The sequence below is a fragment of the Marmota monax genome, unplaced genomic scaffold (genome assembly GCF_021218885.2).
Source record: "Marmota monax isolate L192 unplaced genomic scaffold, Marmota_monax_Labrador192_F-V1.1 WCK01_AAM20220418_F8-fsc00108, whole genome shotgun sequence".
In the NCBI taxonomy this organism is placed as follows: domain Eukaryota; kingdom Metazoa; phylum Chordata; class Mammalia; order Rodentia; family Sciuridae; genus Marmota; species Marmota monax.
Genome location: NW_026694593.1, coordinates 606,122 through 625,157, shown reverse-complemented (window position 1 = coordinate 625,157; position 19,036 = coordinate 606,122). Strand labels below are relative to the sequence as shown.

Sequence of the window (19,036 nt, the reverse complement as noted above, 5' to 3'; positions counted from 1 at the left end):
TCATTGTAATCAGTGCTGCAGGCAGAGATGACAAGGGCCGGCTTCTGCAGACACTGAGGTCACCCTGAGTGGCCTTCTGCAGGGCTGCTGCCCGCTGCCCCAGTCTGTGGGTCTGTTGGCCTAGCGTCCCCCTGAGGCCTCCCGGGAGGCAGCCGAGCCCCCACGCTGGCTTCTCGTGCTCCCTTCCCCAAATCTCCCCACTATTTCTGCTCTTGTGCCCGCCCTGAGGACCCCCTGAGTGTGGGAAGGAGGAGCACAGACTCTGTAGGTGGAGACATGATTTTATTCAAGCAGGGGTGAGCCGGGCAGGGTGACAGTACGGCCCGGATGAGGGGTCAGGACACGGGCACACTCTTCACGCCCATGAGCCACAGGGCAGACCTCCCAGGAGGGCGAGGCTGCTGCAGCGGGTGGCACAGGGCTGGGGAGCCCTGGTGGAGGCCACCACTGTCCCCTCCCTTGGGAGATAGCGCTGGAGGTCCCACCGGCAGGGTCTGAAGTGTTTACTCCCCAAGGCTTTGCTTTGGGGACAGGCTCCTGACACACCCCATTTCACCTTAGTCAGCCTGGCATCTCGTCCCTCAGAAACCACAGACCTAGGATTGTCCATTAAGGGTGCTGCCTCTCAGCTGGGAGGGGACTTGGGGCCAATCGCCCACCACCAAGTCCCGAGTGCCACACTTCTAGTCTTCCCCCGAGGACCAGGAATCCCCCTCCCCTTCCCTTGGGGCGAACTTCAGGAACTGGCCAGGGCCCAGGTGGACAGGAGCCCCTGCCCGAGGGCTCTTCAGGGCACCTCCCTCCTCTTCCTGTAAGGGGATCTCTCTGTCCCCATCAGGGGCCTCAGGCGTCCCCTGCCCTGTGCCCTGGGACTGCTGCAGCCCATTCATCACCCTTCCATTCCCGTCTTCTGGCTCCTCCTCCAAGCTGTGGTCCTGACCATTGACCCTGAGGGCGTCCCCTGCCCGGGGGCTCGGGTCTTCCTCCCCTCCGGGAGTCTGTAAAGGCCCTGAGACTGGGTCCTCCCTCTCCAAAGGAGCGGAGTCAGACTCCTCCTCGGAGCCCGAGGGCTCAGCACTGTCCTGGGACTCAGTCTCCGGGGCAGTCACAGAGGCCTTCAACCCATCATCCCAGGGGACACTGACACCCACGGTCTCAGGCTCCAGGCCCCCTCTCTGAGAGCTACTCAGAGTCTGGAGGCTGCTAACAGAGGCCTCTGGCCCCCACCGACGAGCCCCCGGCCCCCTCCCCTCCTCTTCCTCCTCCTCTTCCTCTTCTCCCTCCTCCCCACCCTCCTCCTCATCTGCAAACCCATCGGACTCCCCATCCCCATCCCAGACCTCAGGCTTCAGCATCTGGGGCACCTGGCCCAGAGGTTCTGCCAGCTCCCGGGGGTCTCCAGGAAGAAGGGAAGCCTCAGTCACCAGATCCTCAAACTCCTCTGACAGGTCAGAGTCCTGGCCCTGCCCTTCCTCCTCCTCCTCCTCCTCCTCCTCCTCCTCCTCCTCCTCCTCCTTCTCCTCCTCCTCTGAGGGTTGGGCCCCCGGGCCCTTGGAGACCAGGGAAGTGGGATCCCAGCCCTCCTTCCTGGCTTCCCCTAGTGGGGAGGGCCTCTGTTCTCCTGCCATGTCCCATCTGGGGGAGGCAGGGGATTGGAAGTAGAGGCCCAGGGGAGTGGAGTCCGGAAGGGTTTCCCCTAACTCATCCGCCTCGCTCTCTTCTCTGCTTTCCTCTCCCTCCTCCTGGGGGTCTTCAGAGATGTCTCCAGGACCTAACTCCTCCTGCTCACCCTCCACCTTTCTCAGGGCTTCAGCCCCCCCTTCCAGCCCCCAGTCAGCCCCCAGGTTCCCCTTATCCTGGGGCTGAGGCCCAGGGGCATCTTCCAGGACTGGGGTGGGCAACCAGGGTTCAGGGGGCCTGGGGCTGGGGGCCCCCAGCACTGGTGGAACATCCTCCGTTTCCTCTGAGCCCTGGGGCTGAAAGGTCCCACTTCCTGAGGTCTCAATGGGGGACACCTCCTCTGCTCCCCAGGGGACCTCCGACTCTGACCCCTCAGAGTCCTTGGAAGGCTCTAGGGGGTCTCTGCTTGTCCCAGGCAGTTTGGAGAGAGCTGCCCCCAGGACATCTGCCTCCTCTAGGTCCTTTCCAGGTGCTTCTAAGAGTTGAGCTCTCTCTGCCCCCGAACCTTCTTCCCCCAGGGGTGGCCACATCACTTCCTGTCCAGCCCGGTGCCCTGGGTCCTCCAATCCCATCACCTCCTGCTCGGGTCCCAGCTTGGCTCCTACAGCAGCCTCACCTCTGGCTGTCTCTGATCCCAAGGCGACCTCCAGGTCACCCTCTGAGGCCTCACCCTCATCTGCCCTGGGGGACTCTGTCCCCTCTGGCTTTCCTGGGGAAGCTCCCAGGCCTGGGGCTCCCACCTGCTCTGGTGGCCCGGCAGCGTCCTGGAGGCCCTCAGTGTCTCCCTTCCCATGGGCTCCCTCAGCTGGGACACTCTCCTCCCCGGTCCCCGGGCTCCCTGGGCTCCCTGTGTCTCCTGTGACATTGGGCTGTGGCGCTCCTTGCTGCGCCACCTCCTCCTTCCCATCCTGCTCCCTCAGGTCCGGCTCTGCCTCGTCCTCACTTCCCACTCCAAGCCTCCCAGGGGGGGCTTCCTGGCTCAGTGCTTGGTCCCCCACAGCCCTGTCCTCCCACCTCTGCTGATTTGTGGACCAAGGCAGCTCCTGCCCTCCCTCTCCCAGCGACTTCAGTGACTCTTGAGTCTCTCCCTTCTCCAGTCTCTCTTCCTCTTCCCGATCCCTTGGACTTTCCTTCTCTGCCTCTTTTGGGAATCCCGAATTCTCTAGGTCCCACTCACCCAGAGATCTTAGTGGTTCTTGAGTCTCCTTTTCTAGGGGTCTCGGTGTCTCTTGGTTCTCTTCCACAGATGCCAGTGGTTCTTGAATTTCCTTTTCTACAGGTTTCATTGTCTCCTTATTCGTTTCTTCTAGAGACCAGAGTGGCTCCTGAGTTTCTTGACATTTCAATATTTCCAGGTTCTCTTCTTCTGCAGACTCGAATGGTTCTAGATTTTTTGTTTCCAAGGACCCCACTGCCTCTCCACTTTCTTCTTTCGGTGACTTGGATAACTCTTGGTTCTCTTTTTCAAGAGACCTAACTATCTCTTGGTCTTTTCCAAGAGACTTCAGTGCCTCTGGATCCACCTTTTCTAGAGATCTCCATGTCATCTGTTCTTCTTCCCCTAGAGCTGTCGGTGGCTGTGGAGTCTCTTTCTCTAAGTGTCTCAATGTCTCTTGGTCCTCTTCCTGAGAGGAACACTCCTGATTCTCTTTTTCTGGAGGCATTATACTCCCCTGGTCCTTTTCTAGAGAACTTTGGGGCTGTTGAGTTTCTTTTTCAAGAGGTATCACAACCTTCTGGTCCTCTTCCTCTAGATACCTCAATGGCTCCTGAATCTCTTTTTCTAGAGGCCTCACAGTCTTCTGATCTTCTTCTTCTAGATACCTCAATGGCTCCTGGATCTCTTTTTCTAGAGGCCTCACAGTCTTCCCATCTTCTTCTTCTAGATACCTCAGTGGCTCCTGGTTCTCTTTTTCTACAGGCCTCACAATCTTCCCATCTTCTTCTTCTAGATACCTCAGTGGCTCCTGGTTCTCTTTTTCTACAGGCATCACAATCTTCTGATCCTCTTCCTCTAGAGCCTTTGGTGGTTCCTGGTTCTCTTTTCCTGGAGGTCTAAATGTCTCCTGGTTCTCATTTTCAAGAGCCCCCAGGAACTCCTGATTCTCTTTTGGTAGAGATGCCCATGATCCCTGGTCCTCTGGTTCTTCAGATCCCAGAGGCTGTTGGTTCTCCTCTTTGAGAGCTCCCAATGATTCTGATTTTTCCTCTTCTGGAGACTTCACTGATTCTTGATATTCTTTTCCGGCAAATAAAACTGTCTCTAGATTACCTTCAAGAGACATCATTAGTTCTTGGTTCTCCTTTTCTAAGGATTGCAATGTTTGTGAGTCCTCTTTTCCTATAAGTCTGGGTAGTTCAGGAGCCTCCTTTTCTAGAGGTCTCTCCAACTGCATGTCTTTGTCTTCTAAAGATTTCAGTAGCTCTGGATTTTTGTTTTCTAGATCTTTTCGTGATTCTAAGTTCTCTTCCTCTAAAGACCTCGGAGATTCTTGATCTTCCTTCTCTAGTGCCTCATGACTCTGGTTTTCCAAGGACATTTGTGGCTCTAGAATCTCAATTCCCCCAGTCTTCAGGGTTTCTTTTTCCAAAGGATCCTGATCCTGAATTTCTTTCATGTCCAAGTCTCCTTCTTCTGGCCATGTTTTCTGCTGCAAGTTTCTCACTACGTGGACCTCTATGGCTGCTTCTTTCTCTACTAGCCCCCATATTGGCCCTTCACTTTCTTCCTGGAATCTGCTGGATGCTATAGATCCACTGGCTTCTCCATCTTTAGCCTCTAAACTGGGATGATCAAGGCCAAGGGGTGGGGCCAAAGAGGACTGATTCTCAGGTGACTGGCTTGTACTGGCCTCTGGCTGCTTGCCCCCTGGCTCCTGTGGTCCTGGGACGATGCTGGCAGGGACAGCCCCCTTGGCTTCAGCCCACACAAGCTCTGGAGCCTGTGGGCTCTCACCCTGCGGCTGGACCAAGGAGACAGGAGCATCTTGGGCTCTGGCCGCGACATTTGTAGCAGGACAGGAAGCCTGAGGTGTGGGTGGGATGGGGGTGCTGGCCAAGGCGGGGGTACGGGCCTGGAGGAACTCCTGGCTCTTTAGAAAGGCTGGTACAGGTGTCTCAAGGGCATTAGGCAAGGGAGATGGGAGGGCAGCTGGGCTAAGAGCAGGAAGCAGAGGTCCCAGACGCCGGCCCTCTGGGGTCCCAGGGAAATGCAGCTCTGGCTTGGGGTCTGGAAAGGTAGAGGAGGAAGAACAGCGTCAGTATGTACTGGTCCTCCGGGGAGCCACCAGGCAGCCACCAGTCTGGCAACAGTGCAGGGGACGACAGGCTAGGCTGAGAGTATGTCCAGCGCTTTGGGGGCCAAGGAGTTTAAGGTTTAGAAAAATCTGCCTGGGTAAGAAAAGCCAAGAAGTTAGGGTCTCAGGGGGAAGCTGGCCCCTTCTCTTACCGGGGAAGCTGAGGGAAGCTTTGGAACTGCCACCAGGTGTCTGTAGCCGGGAGTTCTCAGCCTCCAGGAGGGTCCTGGGGAGAGGGAGGAGAAGCTGGGTCAGCCTTCGGTCCTCAGGAGGCAGGCGGCTGGCCTTCCGAGAGGCTCAGGGCTGAGCTTTGAGCTGAGGGCTCCGGCCACTGCAGGCTCTCCCTTAGCTTTAACCACTGTCACACAAAAGCCACACACAGGGTGAAACCACAGTCGCAGACATCACACACTTGGTCACACAGAGTCACACACATATTTGGGGCACTCTGGGGACCTCAAAGATGCACAAGTAGATTCCCACACAGTCAGAGGCAGGGCCACCAGAACATCACTGGTGGCTTAACCGTCTCCCCCTCCCTCCTCCTCCCTCGGGCTCCCCCTCCCACCCAGCCCATGACCTCATCCCCGGGGTGGGGGGCCAATTCTCATGCTAATTCCTGCCTTTGTCCACACGGCCATCTGGAGGGTCTGAGAAGGGGGGCTTCTCAGGGGAAGTGGGAATTCTCAGTCTGTTCCCATGGGATGGGCTCTCTCCTCCTCCCCTGGGGGTCCCCCAGAGCTGGCGACAGACAAAAGCAAATGAATTCAGCTCCTTCTCTGCAAATCCTTTTCATGCCTCAAAAACCAGCGGTTGCATTCCTCCGGGGAGCCCAGACCCTTCCCCTCAGTGGTATGGGGGTCAAGGCGCTCATCTTGGGATCTCTAAGGGCTCTGGATCCCAAGCCCCTTCAGGAATGGAGGACATTCTGCCCAGGCCTCTGCCTCAGTGCGGCGTTGGGCTGACTGGGGAAGGGAGGACCAATCAATCATATAAATTATTATTATTACTTTTTTGTACCAGGGATTGAACCCAGGGACACTAAACCACTGAGCCACGCTCCAAGCCCCCTTTTTATATTTTGTTTAGAGACAGGGCCTCACTGAGTTGCTTAGGGCCTGGCTAAGTTGCTGAGGCTGGCTTTGAACTCCTGATCCTCCAGCCTCAGCCTCCAGAGCCACTGAGATTACAGGCGTGGGCCACGCTGGCTCAAACAAGTTATTCTGAGCATTCACTCTGTCCGCTTCCCCACGGATCCACTGTGGTCTCACCTCTGTTCTTCCCGAGGCAGCACGGGCTCTCTATGCTCTGTGGACGTGGGGTCCCTCTCTTCCCCACCCTTCCTGTTCTGGGCCCTGGCTCCCTTCCCTTCCTGGGCCCGTCTCAGAGACCCTTGCCCTTTCTGCCAGTGGACTCTTGGGGAGGTGAGCTCTATCCTAAAAGCTCATCCAGCCCTGAACTCCCACACTGTGGATGTCACTGGATCCTCAGGCAGCAGAGAGCTTGCAGAAGAGATGTGGGCTCTGCCCCAGGCAGAGTAGCCTTGCTCAGCCTCTCTGGGCAACAGAGGGGCGATGCCCTTGGGCTACAGAGAGTCAGACCCCTGATCTTCAGGCTAAAAGGTTCCTCAGACAGATGTCACCCAGTTCAGCTCTTACCTATAGTCAAGGCTGTGATCCTGGTCAGGTGACAAGTCACTATGACAACCCACACAGGCAACAAGTCCTTTCTTTTTTCTTTTGGTACCAAGATTGAACCCAGGGGTGCTTAACCACTGAGCCACATCCCCAGCCCTGTTTTGTATTTTATTAGTGACAGGGTCCCACTGAGTTACTTAGGGCCTCACTTAGTTGCTGAGGCTGGCTTTGAACTTGCGATCCTCCTGCCTCAGCCTCCCTAGGATTACAGGCACGCACCACTTTGATGGGCTGCAAGGTCTCCTCTCTGAGGCTGCCTGAGGACATTTCCCCCTGTTGCGACCACACACACACACACACACATACACACACACACAAACACTCTCAGATGATGGGTTTCAGCCCCTTGGGGGAAGGGCCAGGATGCAGATGGCCCACAAGTGTCCAGCCCCTCTGCTGAGGCTGTCCCACTTGGCCCTTCACCTCTCCTTCTAGGACTTCCTGGGCACAGGAAACTTCTCTGGTCCTGAGCCCAAGGGAGCGCAGGGGGCTCAGATGGGAGATGTCCTGGTGTGGAGATGACCAGGGTCACAAAACCCAGTAAGAGCAGAGCGGCCACCACCTACCCCTGGGCCTTTCCAGCCACAGAGTGACTGCCCTGGATGGGTGTGTATGTCTGTGTGCCTGGGCGGGGTGGGGACAATCCTTACCTGTATGTGGCCACCTCCAGGCTGAGGGACATCTTGAGGTGTGCCAGCTGCTGTCGACCCTCCAGGACCTGGGCGATCTGGCTCTGCAGACCCTGCTTCTCCTGCTCCAGGGCCTCCACAGCCAGCTGCAGAGCAAGGGGGGGGGGGCAGTCAGTGGGGCGGCCGGGTCCCCCCTGCCGCCCAGATCTCCTACTCCCTGATTCCTCCTAGAGCAGAGCCTCCCCCCTTTCTCCCACCCCTCCTGCCAGGGAATCCCCACTGGGCCCCCCAAACAAGCCCAGGGCCCCTCTCAGCCTCTGCCATGCCTGGCTCCTCGGGAGGATGCTGATTAACTGGGAGCACATGTTGTTGAGAATTCAGCTCCCACAGGAAGGGGGAGGTGAGGGGGGAGAGGAGATGGGTTACAGAGGAGGAAAGGGGGGAAAGTGGAAGCAGAAGGAAAAACGATTAATCAAGAGCCTGGAGCCTGCAGCCTGGGAGCCCAACAGCCCGGTCCCATCACGTCTGGCTCCTCACCCCAGGCCCCGCCCCTCCACTTCCTACACGTTCTGGAATCTTTCAGAGGAGGAGTGGGGAGGTGGCCGTGGTCAGACCTCGGTCTGGCCCAGACAAGAGGCTGTTTTCTCAGCTGTTGGTCCCATCTGTGCTGTTCCAGGGGAAGCAGCTGTCCCAGGCCTCTGGAATGTGCTCCAAGGAGCTGAGAAGCCATGACATGGGAGAGGGTCTGGGGCCCTGGCTCCTCCTGCCAGGTAGAGGCTCTGAGAGGCCAGGCTAGAGACCTGGAGCTGGGGGATAAAGCGCCCAGCATCTTCTGAGTGACAAGCCTAGGGAGGGCTGCGGGGCGTCCTGGGCCTGCCTGCCTGCCTTTCAGAGGCATGCGCTCTGGAGGCCTCTACATCCCCATCCTTCCCACCCACCCCAGACGGGCTGTGAAGGTCGAGGGCCCCGGCACCCGATGCGGGTTTTCTGAGTGGTGTCTCCTGCCTGCATCGAAGGCCACCCCTGCCTGTTGCCTTCCCCAGAAGGGACCAGGTCACAACCTCACCTGGAACTTTTCAGTGGCCCGCAGCCGCTCCTGCCAGCGGCCCTCCAGCCTCTGTTCCAGCGCCTCCCTGCGCTCCTGGAGGCCGCTGCGCTCGGTCTGGAGCTGCTGCAGCTCCAGGCGACCCTCCCGAGCGCCCTGCACGGCTCTGCCCAGCCGCTCGCGGGCCTGGCCCAGGGACGTCTCCATGTGCGCCACGCGCTCTTGGTAGCCGCGCACTGCCCCGCGCCACGCGTCGCCCAGCCGCCGGGCCAGCTCCTCCACCTCCGGGGCCGGCGCTGGGGGACCGCGGGGCCGAGCGGGGACCCGGGGGGCACAGGCAGCCTGAGCGTTCAGGCTGGCGCGTTCCTCGTCGTGCGCGGCGCGCAGGGCGTCCAACTCGCGCTCCAGCTCCGCCGCCTGTGCGCTCAGCCAGCCCCGGGCGCACTGCTCGGCCTCGACCGCTCGCCGGCTGCGGGCTGCCTCCTCGGAGGCCCGCTCCCGTGCCAGCCGCAGCTGCTGGCATCGGCTCGCCACGCCTTCCAGCTCTTCGGCCAGGTTGTCGCGCTCCACCTCGGCCGCGTGCTTCTCCCGCCAGCGCTGGTCCACGAGGGCCCGCAGGGCCGCCAGCTCGTCGTCGGCTCGGGCCCGCCAAGATGTGTCCCCGGACTGTGCCCGGAGACCCCCGAGCTCTGCGCTGAGCAGCTCGTTCTGCTCCTCCAGCGCCTTGACCCGGGCCAGGTAGGCCTCCAGGCGTCGGTTGAGCTCCCACATCTGGAAAGATTCCTCCCCCAGGCAGCCCTCCATCCTGCTCGTCGGAACCACTCTTAGGACGTGGGGCACCAGGGAGAAGGCAGCGGCTCTCGGAGCTTTTAGGAAGAAAGAGGCTTGAGGGGACAATGACAAGGCGGGGCGGGGCGGGGCGGGAGCAGCGCGAGCGACTGGGAGTCGGGGAGAGGGAGCGAGGCTATTCATACTCCCGCCAGCCGGGCGGGAAAGGGGCGGGACCCGGACTTAACCCTTTAGGGCTCAGCCCAAGATCGCCCCTGCTCCTGGGTGTCCCGGGGGGCTGGGGAGTGGAGCCATGCCCTGGGAACCCCATCCGGTGGCTTTCTTCGGGAGGAGGCTGTGCGCAAAGGTCAGAACCCGCTTCATGGCACACGATGCACAGAATTGAGGCTGCGGCAGGGGCGCCGTCTGTCACCCAGCACACCCATCACTTAGGCCCCCAAGACTCTGTTTCCCATGATCACGGGCTGCGGAAAAGACGGAGGGGGCCGTGTGTGTTTTGTAAATGGCACCTTCTGCAGGAGGCCACAGCTGGAGAGCACCGTCGGGAAAACCGAATCAATGTGGGATACCGGAGGAGCGCGCCCGTGGGGTGCGCACACCAGGACCCTGGCCTCGGTCTAACGAGACCAAGGGAAGGGACGTCCTAGGCTCCAGACCACTGACCCGTTTCACTTCCATCCTTCCTGCAACTCTCGTAGACAACCGCTGACATTCATCGACAAGGTTAGGGAGTTCTGCAGCTCTCAGGGGACGGCGCCTGTCGAGTGTCAGGAACTTGGGGACAGAGGGCGCCCCCTCGTGGTTTAAAAAGTGGGATCCAGAAGAGAAGCCGAGGGAGAAACCGCCTGTTTTTCCTCTGGGTGAGCAGCCCGGGCTGATCGGGCCTTGGGGATGCTCCGAACCCTGTTCTAACATTTTGGTTCCATTGTCTGACTTGGTCTTTGAAGCATCCTTTTGAAGATCCTACAGTTCAGGAAGCAGAGAACTCTCTAAGAATTGCCGGGAAGGCCTTCTGGAGGCGGGGGGCAGTCCCTGAGTTGGGTGGTGAGGGACTCAAAGGATTTGGGGTATTTATTTTGCTTTAGTGGCTATTGAACCCGGGGGCTCCCTTCCACTGAGCCTCATTCCCAGCCCTTTTTGGTTTTTGAGACAGGATCTTGCTAAGTAACCCAAGCTGACCTCAAACTTGTGATTCTCCTGCCTCAGCCTCCGGTGTTGCTGGGATTACAGGCTGTGCGGCTGCTCCAAGCCTGGGGTATGAAAGCGCTGGAGGAGGAATCTCGGGGATCATGGGACACAGGGGGATCTTTGGAGGAGGAATTTCTGCTCGTGTTGATGCTGTTTAGTTCTACCAGTTTTCATTGAGCATCTACTATGTGTCAGCACCAAAGAGATTGCAGAACTCTGCAGCAGCCCTGGAAACACACAGCGGGGCGATGTGAGGAGGGGAGTTTGTTTCTGTGTCACATCCAAAGAGCAGTGGCTGTGACTTTTGTACTTTCTAGCTGAATAGCTCTGGACAGGTCATACAACTTCTCTAAGTGAGCCTGGTTACCTATTTGGTAAAAGAGATTAGAACCGCTTCACCCCCATAAGTTTGTTCTGTGAATCAAATGAGACCAGGTCTGGGGAGCTCTTTGTACCTACCCAAAGGGGACGGTTCTGCTTTGATGAAGATGAAAGCCATTCGCAACAGCCTAGGAGTCTGGGGCAGGAGGATTGTAAGTTGGAGCCCAGTGAGACCCTGCCTAAAAATACAAATTAAAAAGGGCTGGGGATGTAGCTCAGAGGTAGAGCACTCCTGGGTTCCACTCCAGTACCGCAAAGCAAAGTTCCTTTCTTTTTTGTTTCTTTCTCTGTACCCACCTTTTGCCTCCTAATGCAGGGCTGGGGCCAGGGCCGGGGCCAGGAAATCACTCGGTTCTCGTCCTTGACTCTGCCCTCCTTTATCTCTTCTCCCTTCCTCTCCACTCCCCAGCTGGATGGACGGGGCTGGACATGTGTGGCAAAGGAATAAGGTCAGCTTAAGTCTTTTTTTTTTTTTTGATACCAGGGATTGAACCCAGGGGTGCTCAACCACTGAGCCACATCCCCAGCCTTTTTTAATATTTATTTTTTAGTTTTAAGTGGTCACAATATCTTTATTTTTTATTTTTACGTGGTGCTGAAGATCAAACCCAGTGCCTCATGCACGCTAGGTGAGCGCTCTACCACTGAGCCCCAGCCTCAGCCCCACCCCATTTTTAATATTATTTAGAGACAGGGTCTCACTAAATTGCTCAGGGCCTCACTCAGTTGCTGAGGCTGGCTTTGTACTCGAGATCCTCCTGCCTCAGCCTCTGGAGCTGCTGGGATCACAGGTGTGCGCCCCCTCACCCAGCTAGTCACTATCTTTTCACAAGAAGAGAAGATATGGGTAGAAGTGAGGGAACAGGGTGGAGATCAGGGGCTAGGGACAGCCCCAACTTCCAGAGGCCCTGTACTTGTAATCCTGGGGAGTGGGAGAGGCTGAGCCCTCCCACCCTTCGTTCCTCCAGGTGCCCAGGTGGGCTTGGAGAGGGTGCCAAGACACAGAAATGTCCTTCTCCTCCATTTTCCTCTTTCCCAACTGGAGGGATGAGGGGACTGGTTTTCCTGCCTACACAGGAAGAATGTCCTCCCCTTCTCCCTCCTGGGGGCAGAGGTGGAGGGACACCATATTGGGTGGGAGAAGCATTGAACAAAGAGACCTGTCTCACTGTGGGATCTTGGACTAATCAATTCATACCTCTGAGTCCTATTCCTTTAAATAATATTTATTGGGCACCTATTAGCTTGCAGGTACACTGTAAGCACCCAATAAACGTTAGAAAGTCATCAAAGATGACTAATGTGGCGCCCCATCTCTAAGGAGCTGTATTGTCCAAGTAGAGAGGCAACCAAGGAGGCTCAGCCATGTAAGGGAAGATCCTGGCCTTTGTCCTTAAGGAAGGAGACCGGGAAGGGTTTGAACCTGAATCGCAGGATAACCTGGTCAGAATGGCATCATAGAAAGATCTCTGGGAGAGAGTGGTGGCGCATGTCTGTAATCCCAGCGGCTCAGGAGGCTGAGGCAAGAGGATTGAAAGTTTGAGGCCAGCCTCAGCAACTTAGTGAGGCTGTAAGGAACCTAGTGAAACCCTGTCTCAAAATCAAAATAAAAAGGGCTGGGGGTGTGGCTCAGTGTGGAGTAGGTTGCTGAGAGGCTAAAGAAAGTGCCCAGAGACAGCATGGGACACAAATGATATATTGGGGAAAGATTCCTAGAGATCAGTGACTGCCCCAAGAGGAGTTCAGTGGTGACAGGCTGACGGCATCTCCATCCCTCTAGGTGCTTCACCAAGCAGCGCCTCTGTCCTGCGCAGTGTCTTGTTGAGTGATGGCAAGCTGGACAAGTGACATGAATCCCTTCCCCAGTGGGATTTCCTGTGTCTGGCTGCAAAGACATCATCAGCATAAGCTCGCTTAGTTTTTTTAATGTGACAGCATTCTCAGGCAGAGCTGTGCCGGGGTTCAAGCAGGAAAGTCTTTTTGCAGATAACATTAACTGGCTTAAGAGAAGCAGAGAGCTTCAGGATAAAATGTACCTGGACCTCACAGATCTTTATTCTATTTATTTATATGTGGTGCTGAGGCTCGAACCCAGTGCCTCACGCATGCGAGGCAAGTGCTCTGCCACTGAGCCACAACCCCAGCCCTTGTGTCTGGACTTTTGCTGAGCATGGTGGTGGCACACGCCTGTAATCCCAGTGACTTGGGAGGCTGGGGCAGGAGGATCTTGAGTTTAAAGCCAGCCTTAGAAATTTAGTGAAACCCTAAGCAAGTCACTGAGACCCCGTCTCAAAACATTAAAATGGTTGGGGATGAGGCTCGGTGGTAAAGCCCGTGCCTGGCCTGCCTGAGTCCTTGGGTTCAATTCCCAGCACCTAAATAAGTAAATAAATTTCATTAATCAGGGAGTTTTTAAAAGGGATGAGGGCTGGGGATGTGGCTTGGAGGTTAAGTGCTCCTGGGTTCCATCCCTGGTACCAAAAGAAAAAAAAAAGAGAGAGAGAGAGAGAATACATATTGGACTTTCCAGCCCGAGGTTGGGGTCATTGTTCCCTTAACTTGGTGGGTTTTGGGTACCAGAAAAGGGGCATTTAGGAATATGGCCTTTTCCTGTCCCCCTCTTCTTTAGGGACAGTACACTGGGAAAAGAGGGTAGGAACGTGAGCATGGTTCCAGATGCGGGAGGGGACAGTGGCTGAGGAAGACGTGCAGCCCTACCAGATGTGCGGGGCTGGGGCTCAGGCTGGGTTTGGAGTCCCAAGGATGAAGCACAGTTAGAGTGGATAAAATTAGAGTCAGGCGCAGTGGCGCTCGCCTGTAATCCCTGCGGCTCGGGAGGCTGAGGCAGGAGGATCTCAAGTTCAAAGCCAGCCTCCCCTACTTAGTGAAGCACTAAGCAACTCAGCGAGAACCTCTCTTTAAGTAAAATATCTAAAAGGGGCTGGGGAGGTGGCTCTGTGGATCAGCGCCCCTGGGGGGTTCAATCCCCAGTACCAAAAAATAAAAAACAAAAAATAAAAAGATTCGAGTGGATAAGGGCGACCTTGGACATGCACAAGGTGACACAGAAAGAGCTTCTGTCCTGTGGTTTTGATAGGCAACCTGGAGAGAAGCAATCTGCCCCCATTCCTCGCCCAGCTCCGTTCCATCCTGCAGAGGTTGGCCATAGGGCATGGCCACCAGAGGTCGCTATTACCCCCCCAAAAAAAAGGTTACAGCTGGGCGTGGTGTCACCTCTGTAACCCAAAGGCTGAGACAAGAGAGTTTGCGATTTAGGTAGACCTTGTCTCAAAATAAAAAACAAAGCTGAGCATGGTGGTGCCCGCCTGTAATCCCAGTGACTTGGGAGGCCGAGGCAAGAGGATCACAAGTTCAAGGCCAGCCTCAGCAATTAAGGGAGGCTCTAAGCAATTTAGTGAGGCTCTGTCTTAATCAATCAACCCATAGGGTTGGAATGTGGCTTGGTGGTTAAGTGCTCTTGGGTTCAATCCTGGTACACAAAAAAGAAAGGTTAAAAAATAAAAAGGCCTGGGGACGTGACTCAGTGGCAGAGCATCCCTGGGTTTGACCCACAGTACAACAAAAGGCTCAGACTTTTTTTTTTCACGTGTCCAGGAGGCTGAACCAGCCCTGAGAGGTCAGGGCCACAGGGACAGGTTTCAGCCCAGACAAGGAGGAGCCCGCACAATACTTGTTTCTGGGTTGGCTGAGCTGCCGCCAGAGGGAGCGAGGACCTGTTCCTGGAGAGCTCAGGTCAGGACAGGATCTGGAGGTTCCTTTTAGAATCCAGAAAAACCCAAGGACTCTAGAAAGGAGCAGTGACCCGGGGGTCCTCCCCACCCTCCCTCCCGCCCGCCCTCCTTCTCTTGGAGGTACTGGAGATTGAACCTGGGGCGCTCTGCCACCAGCTACATTTCCAGCCCTTCTTATTATGTTATTTTGAGACAGGGTTTTACTAAATCACCCAGGCTGGCCTCGAACTTGTGATCCTCCTGCCTCAGCCTCCCAAGAGCTGGGATTTCAGGTTTGAGTCACCATGCCCAGCCTACAGTCCTCCTTTTACCTTTCCTGGCCTGAGGGTTCTGTAAGCCAAAGCAAAGGCCTGGGGTTAACTCTAAGGAAGGATTGCCCTGCTTCGTGAGATGTAACAGAAAAGAGGGAGATCATGAGGAGGAAGAGGGAGTTGGCTTGACCACCAGCCACTCCCCTGGCCAAGTCGGACAGGGGACTCAGGCCGGGGCGCAGGAAGCAGACCAGGCTGCAGGAGGGAATGCTGTCCACATCTCCATCCAAGGGCATTCTGAAGTCCTGTCCAGCCCTGGACCCTGAGAGGGCCAGGCCCCCTCCAGGCCCTCTGCTAGGTGTCATGTCTCAAAGGGCCGCGAGATGGCGCCAGAACACAGAGGCGCTCCTTCCTACCGTATTTACGGGACTGGGCGCGCTGCCTTCCTGCTGGGACGCGCAGGCTCCGGGGGACGGACTGGGAGAGAAGAGGAGGCGGACGCGGAGGGTGGTAAGGGTGAGTGAATGGCCGGAGAGGAGGGGGTCGGAGGGGCCGTTGGTCTATCCAGGGCAGCTGAGGGAAAGGGAGGTATATTTATCCCCTGAGCCATTGCATTAAAAATAACTGGGGGCCCGAGTAACCCAAGCTCCTCAGCCTTCCAGGCCCCGGTGGGGGCCATCGCTGGGGACGAGGAGGGCAGAGGGATGAGGAATCAGAGGACAGAGCAAGAAAGGTCCATGTCCTGCCCTGCCCCCAGCTGCCGCTGCTGCAGGCCGGGGACTGGGCAGGCTGGTGCCCATGGGCTGGCTGCAGGCGGGCAGGGAGGGAGGGAGGAGGGGAGAGGAGGACCAGGCAGGAACAATGCTGGCTTCCCGCCAGGAATTGTACGTTGGGTGGGGGACTAGGGAGAGTGTGGGAAAAGGGAAAGAATGAGGGAGGAGAAGATAGTGAAAGAGGCAGAAAAGTTTCTGTACCTAAGGGCCAGCACTACCCCCTGCCCCACACTTCCCAGTCCCTGAGCCCCTGGAGGAAAAGAGCCTGTCTTCTGGGTTTTATCCCCATGAGGAGCTGAAGCTACAGCAGGAGGCACTTAAGTCAGATTTTAGGAAGGACTTCCCAGAGGAATAGAAGCAAATTTTGGAAAGGAGTGAGCCAAAGAGGGCTGCGGAGGTGGACTCTCTCCTTTGGTGAGTCCTGGGCCTTGGCTGGGTGGTAACATGTTCTTGCCTGAAACAGGGTGTTGGACACGATGACCTCATATTTTTGCCTCTGTGTTTCTACAGATCCTCGGCTGATTTCTGAGTTAGTGGATTTGGTGACAGAAGGTCCCATGGAGCTTGTCCTGGAGGGTCCCTCCTGGCTCTGCAAGGAAGGGTAAGGGGCTTGGAGCTTAGTAGGAGCTCAGGAAACATTTCCTCAATACACCACCCACCCAGGAGGACAGAGCCCAGAGGGGGGACACTGGCCTTGCTCACCATGGGCTCTGGCTCCCAGCTGGTGCTCAGTACATTTTTATTTTATTATTATTATTATTATTATTGGACTGAACCCAAGGTGCTTTACCACTGAGCAATATCCCCAGCTCCACTTTTTTTGATATTTATTTTTTAGTTGTAGGTGGACACAATTTTTCTTTATTTCACATTTATGTGGTGCTGAAGGTCAAACCCAGGGCCTCGTGCATGCTGGGTGAGCCCTCTACCACCGAGCCACATCACCAGCCCCTCTCCAGCCCCTTTCTATACTTTATTTAAATAGGGTCTCAGTCATGCCGCACACACACCTCTAATCCCAGCTGCTCAGGGGGCTGAGGCAGGAGGATCTCAAGTCCAAAGCCAGCCTCAGCAACAGAGAGGTGCCAAGCAACTCAGTGAGGCCCTGTCTCTAAATAAAATACAAAGTAGGGCTAAGGATGTGGTTCAGTGGTTGAGTGCCCCTGAGTTCTATCCCCAGTACCCCACCCCCCAAAAAATAGGGTCTCGCTAACTTGCTGAGCTGGGCTTTGAACTCACGATCCTCCTGCCTCAGCCTCCCAAGCTGCTGGGATTGCAGGCGTGCACCACCACACCCAGCTTCAGTAAATGTTTGTAAAGGGGAATAAATGCATCCAATGTGCCAAAGACCGGGTACCCCAAGTGGACATCAAAACCTGTAATGTACCCGTGTCCATGTGTGACCCAATAAGGGGGAGCCTGGCTTCTCTTGGGGATCTCCTTTTTTTTTTTTTGGTCCTGGGGATTGAAGCCAGGGGTGCTCTACCACTGAGCTGCATCTCCAGCCCTTTTTATTTTTTTATTTTAAGACATGACCTCTCTAAGTTGCTGAGGCTGGCCTCAAACTTACAATCCTCCTCCAGAGTCACTGAGCCACTGCGCCCAGCTCTTGGGGCTTCTTATGTCATCAGGCATGTTCCCAGGTGGCTGAGATGGTTTGGGGGGACTGAGTTGGACCTCTCAGGAACATCCTGGGTCTTTCCTGCCCCAGGATGAGCCAGGGAGGGGTGGCACTTGCTCCCCAAGAGCTATAGACTGAGTCCAGACTGGAGAGCCTTTAGGATCCTCCATCTGGGCCTGCAGGGTCCGGCCACCCATCCGGGCCTCACAGGGCAGGGGCTTGTCCACTCCAGGCTGAGCTGAGGGTCAGACGATGGGAAAGACTGACATTTCTTTCTACACCCCACCTCAAGGACTCTCCCCTAGCTGGACGGAAAGAGGCTGTGCAGGGGCCTGTCCCTCCTATGTGACCAAGGATGTCCCTAACACCTGGGTGACCCCTGTCCCAAGCTGCCCATGGCTCTCTGTGGTCCTCTTTTAATTTGGTTTCCTCTCACACAAAGGAGGGGCCTTGGGTGACAGGGGGCTCTCTGCCCAGGACTGTGCAGCTGTCAGACTGCAACTAGTCTGAGTCACCAGCTGAGTCTCAGCGGTGGACACACCCACTCACCTGAGAGGTGGGCGTGGGGGCCAGTCAGACTGTTCCAGAGGCCACCCCTGTCCACCTCCCCAGTCCCCCTGTGAGTCCCCAGGTCCCTGGGGAGGTTGGGAGAGGTCGGCTGTCCCCGTGTCAGGGCTGCCACGGGAACACGGAGCCCTGGCCTGAGGTTTCAGGGTGCAGGGCAAGGACAGAGGTCAGGCAGGCATTCGATGATGGAGGTGACCTTTGAAAGTCCCTTCCCTGGAAAGAACGTGGGGCTGCCACTTCAATGGATGGGAAAGAGCAAGAATGTCACCAGGAATGAGTGATCACTCAGAAGGAGACTGGGGGCCGGGGTTAAGTGGGGTCAGCCTTATCTCACTGGACGCCCTTTGGTACCGGTGGCTGGGCAAGGCCCAGGGGTGGGGGCAGTTGAGGAGAGCGGTGGGGAGCAGGGGTGGGGACAGAGGTGACTCAGAACAACGCTGATGGGAAACGGGGGAGGGGTGGGAGAAGAGCTGGGGCTTCTGGGTCACCCAGGGAGGGACCCCCGGGAGGGAGGGACCCCAGGAGGGAGGGACCCCCAGGAGGGAGGGACCCCAGGAGGGAGGGACCCCCAGGAGGCTGTTCAGAGGAGCACTTCCCTGTGAGGGTGGGGGGTGGGCTGGAGGGCAGGCAGTTAGCAATAGGAAGCACTTCCAAAGAGCTGAGCTAGAGAAGAGGGGACGGGGCTCCTAAGGTCCATCCTTCTAGAAAGTTCCACAGGACTCACCCTGAAGCAGGAGAGACCACAGCTAGACGGCAGGGCCCAGGAAGGGGTGCTGTGCAGTGAGAGGCACTTGTGGGAGGTGAGGCGGTCTGCGTGGGCTGAGGGCAGAGCGCTGTCCCTGCCTGGGAAGCGCCCAGCCCAGAGATCCTTATCCAGGGCAGGGACAGAACTGGTTTCCCCACTGGCAGCGCCAAGGGGGACAGGACAAGAGGAAGCCCCAGGGTCAGGAGGACAGTGTCCGGCCCAAGACCTGCCCAGGGGGACCCCGGGCAGTTACTAGAACATTCTCAACCCCCTCTGCAGGGGCCTCCCTCAGCCTTGCACGGGGGCCCCTTTTCTGCCCAGGACTGATGGACGGACTTTCCTCTCTGTCCACTTGGAGGACCCCGCAGCCCAGGTCCCCCAGTGTCCCTCCGCCCACCTCGCCCAGGTAGAGTGGCCCAGCCAGGAGAAACACCTGGTTGGACTCAGCTCCTCCCTCCCCACCCCCCCAACACGGAGGGCTCCCGAGGTCACCACGGGGAGGGGCAGGGGACCCTCGAGGGCTCTCCAAAGCCAGGTCCCTTTCATCCCCGCCACAAAGGCCGCCACCCCAGGCCCATCCATCTTGTTCCCGCCACAGTGCTCAGGCCGCTCTCTGTGAGGG

General features: G+C 57.0%; 1 protein-coding gene across 1 annotated transcript; it reads right to left on the bottom strand.

The window, feature by feature from the left end:
- Positions 1 to 265: 265 nt before the first annotated feature.
- On the bottom strand, positions 266 to 9,288 carry Nes (nestin). Its single transcript, XM_046421924.2, has 4 exons — positions 8,369 to 9,288; positions 7,324 to 7,448; positions 5,129 to 5,202; positions 266 to 4,909 (listed from the first exon to the last, which is right to left on the bottom strand). Exons 1-4 carry the CDS (start codon positions 9,149 to 9,151, stop codon positions 684 to 686), a joined length of 5,208 nt encoding a protein of 1,735 aa, XP_046277880.1. The 5' UTR covers positions 9,152 to 9,288; the 3' UTR covers positions 266 to 683.
- Positions 9,289 to 19,036: the final 9,748 nt, after the last annotated feature.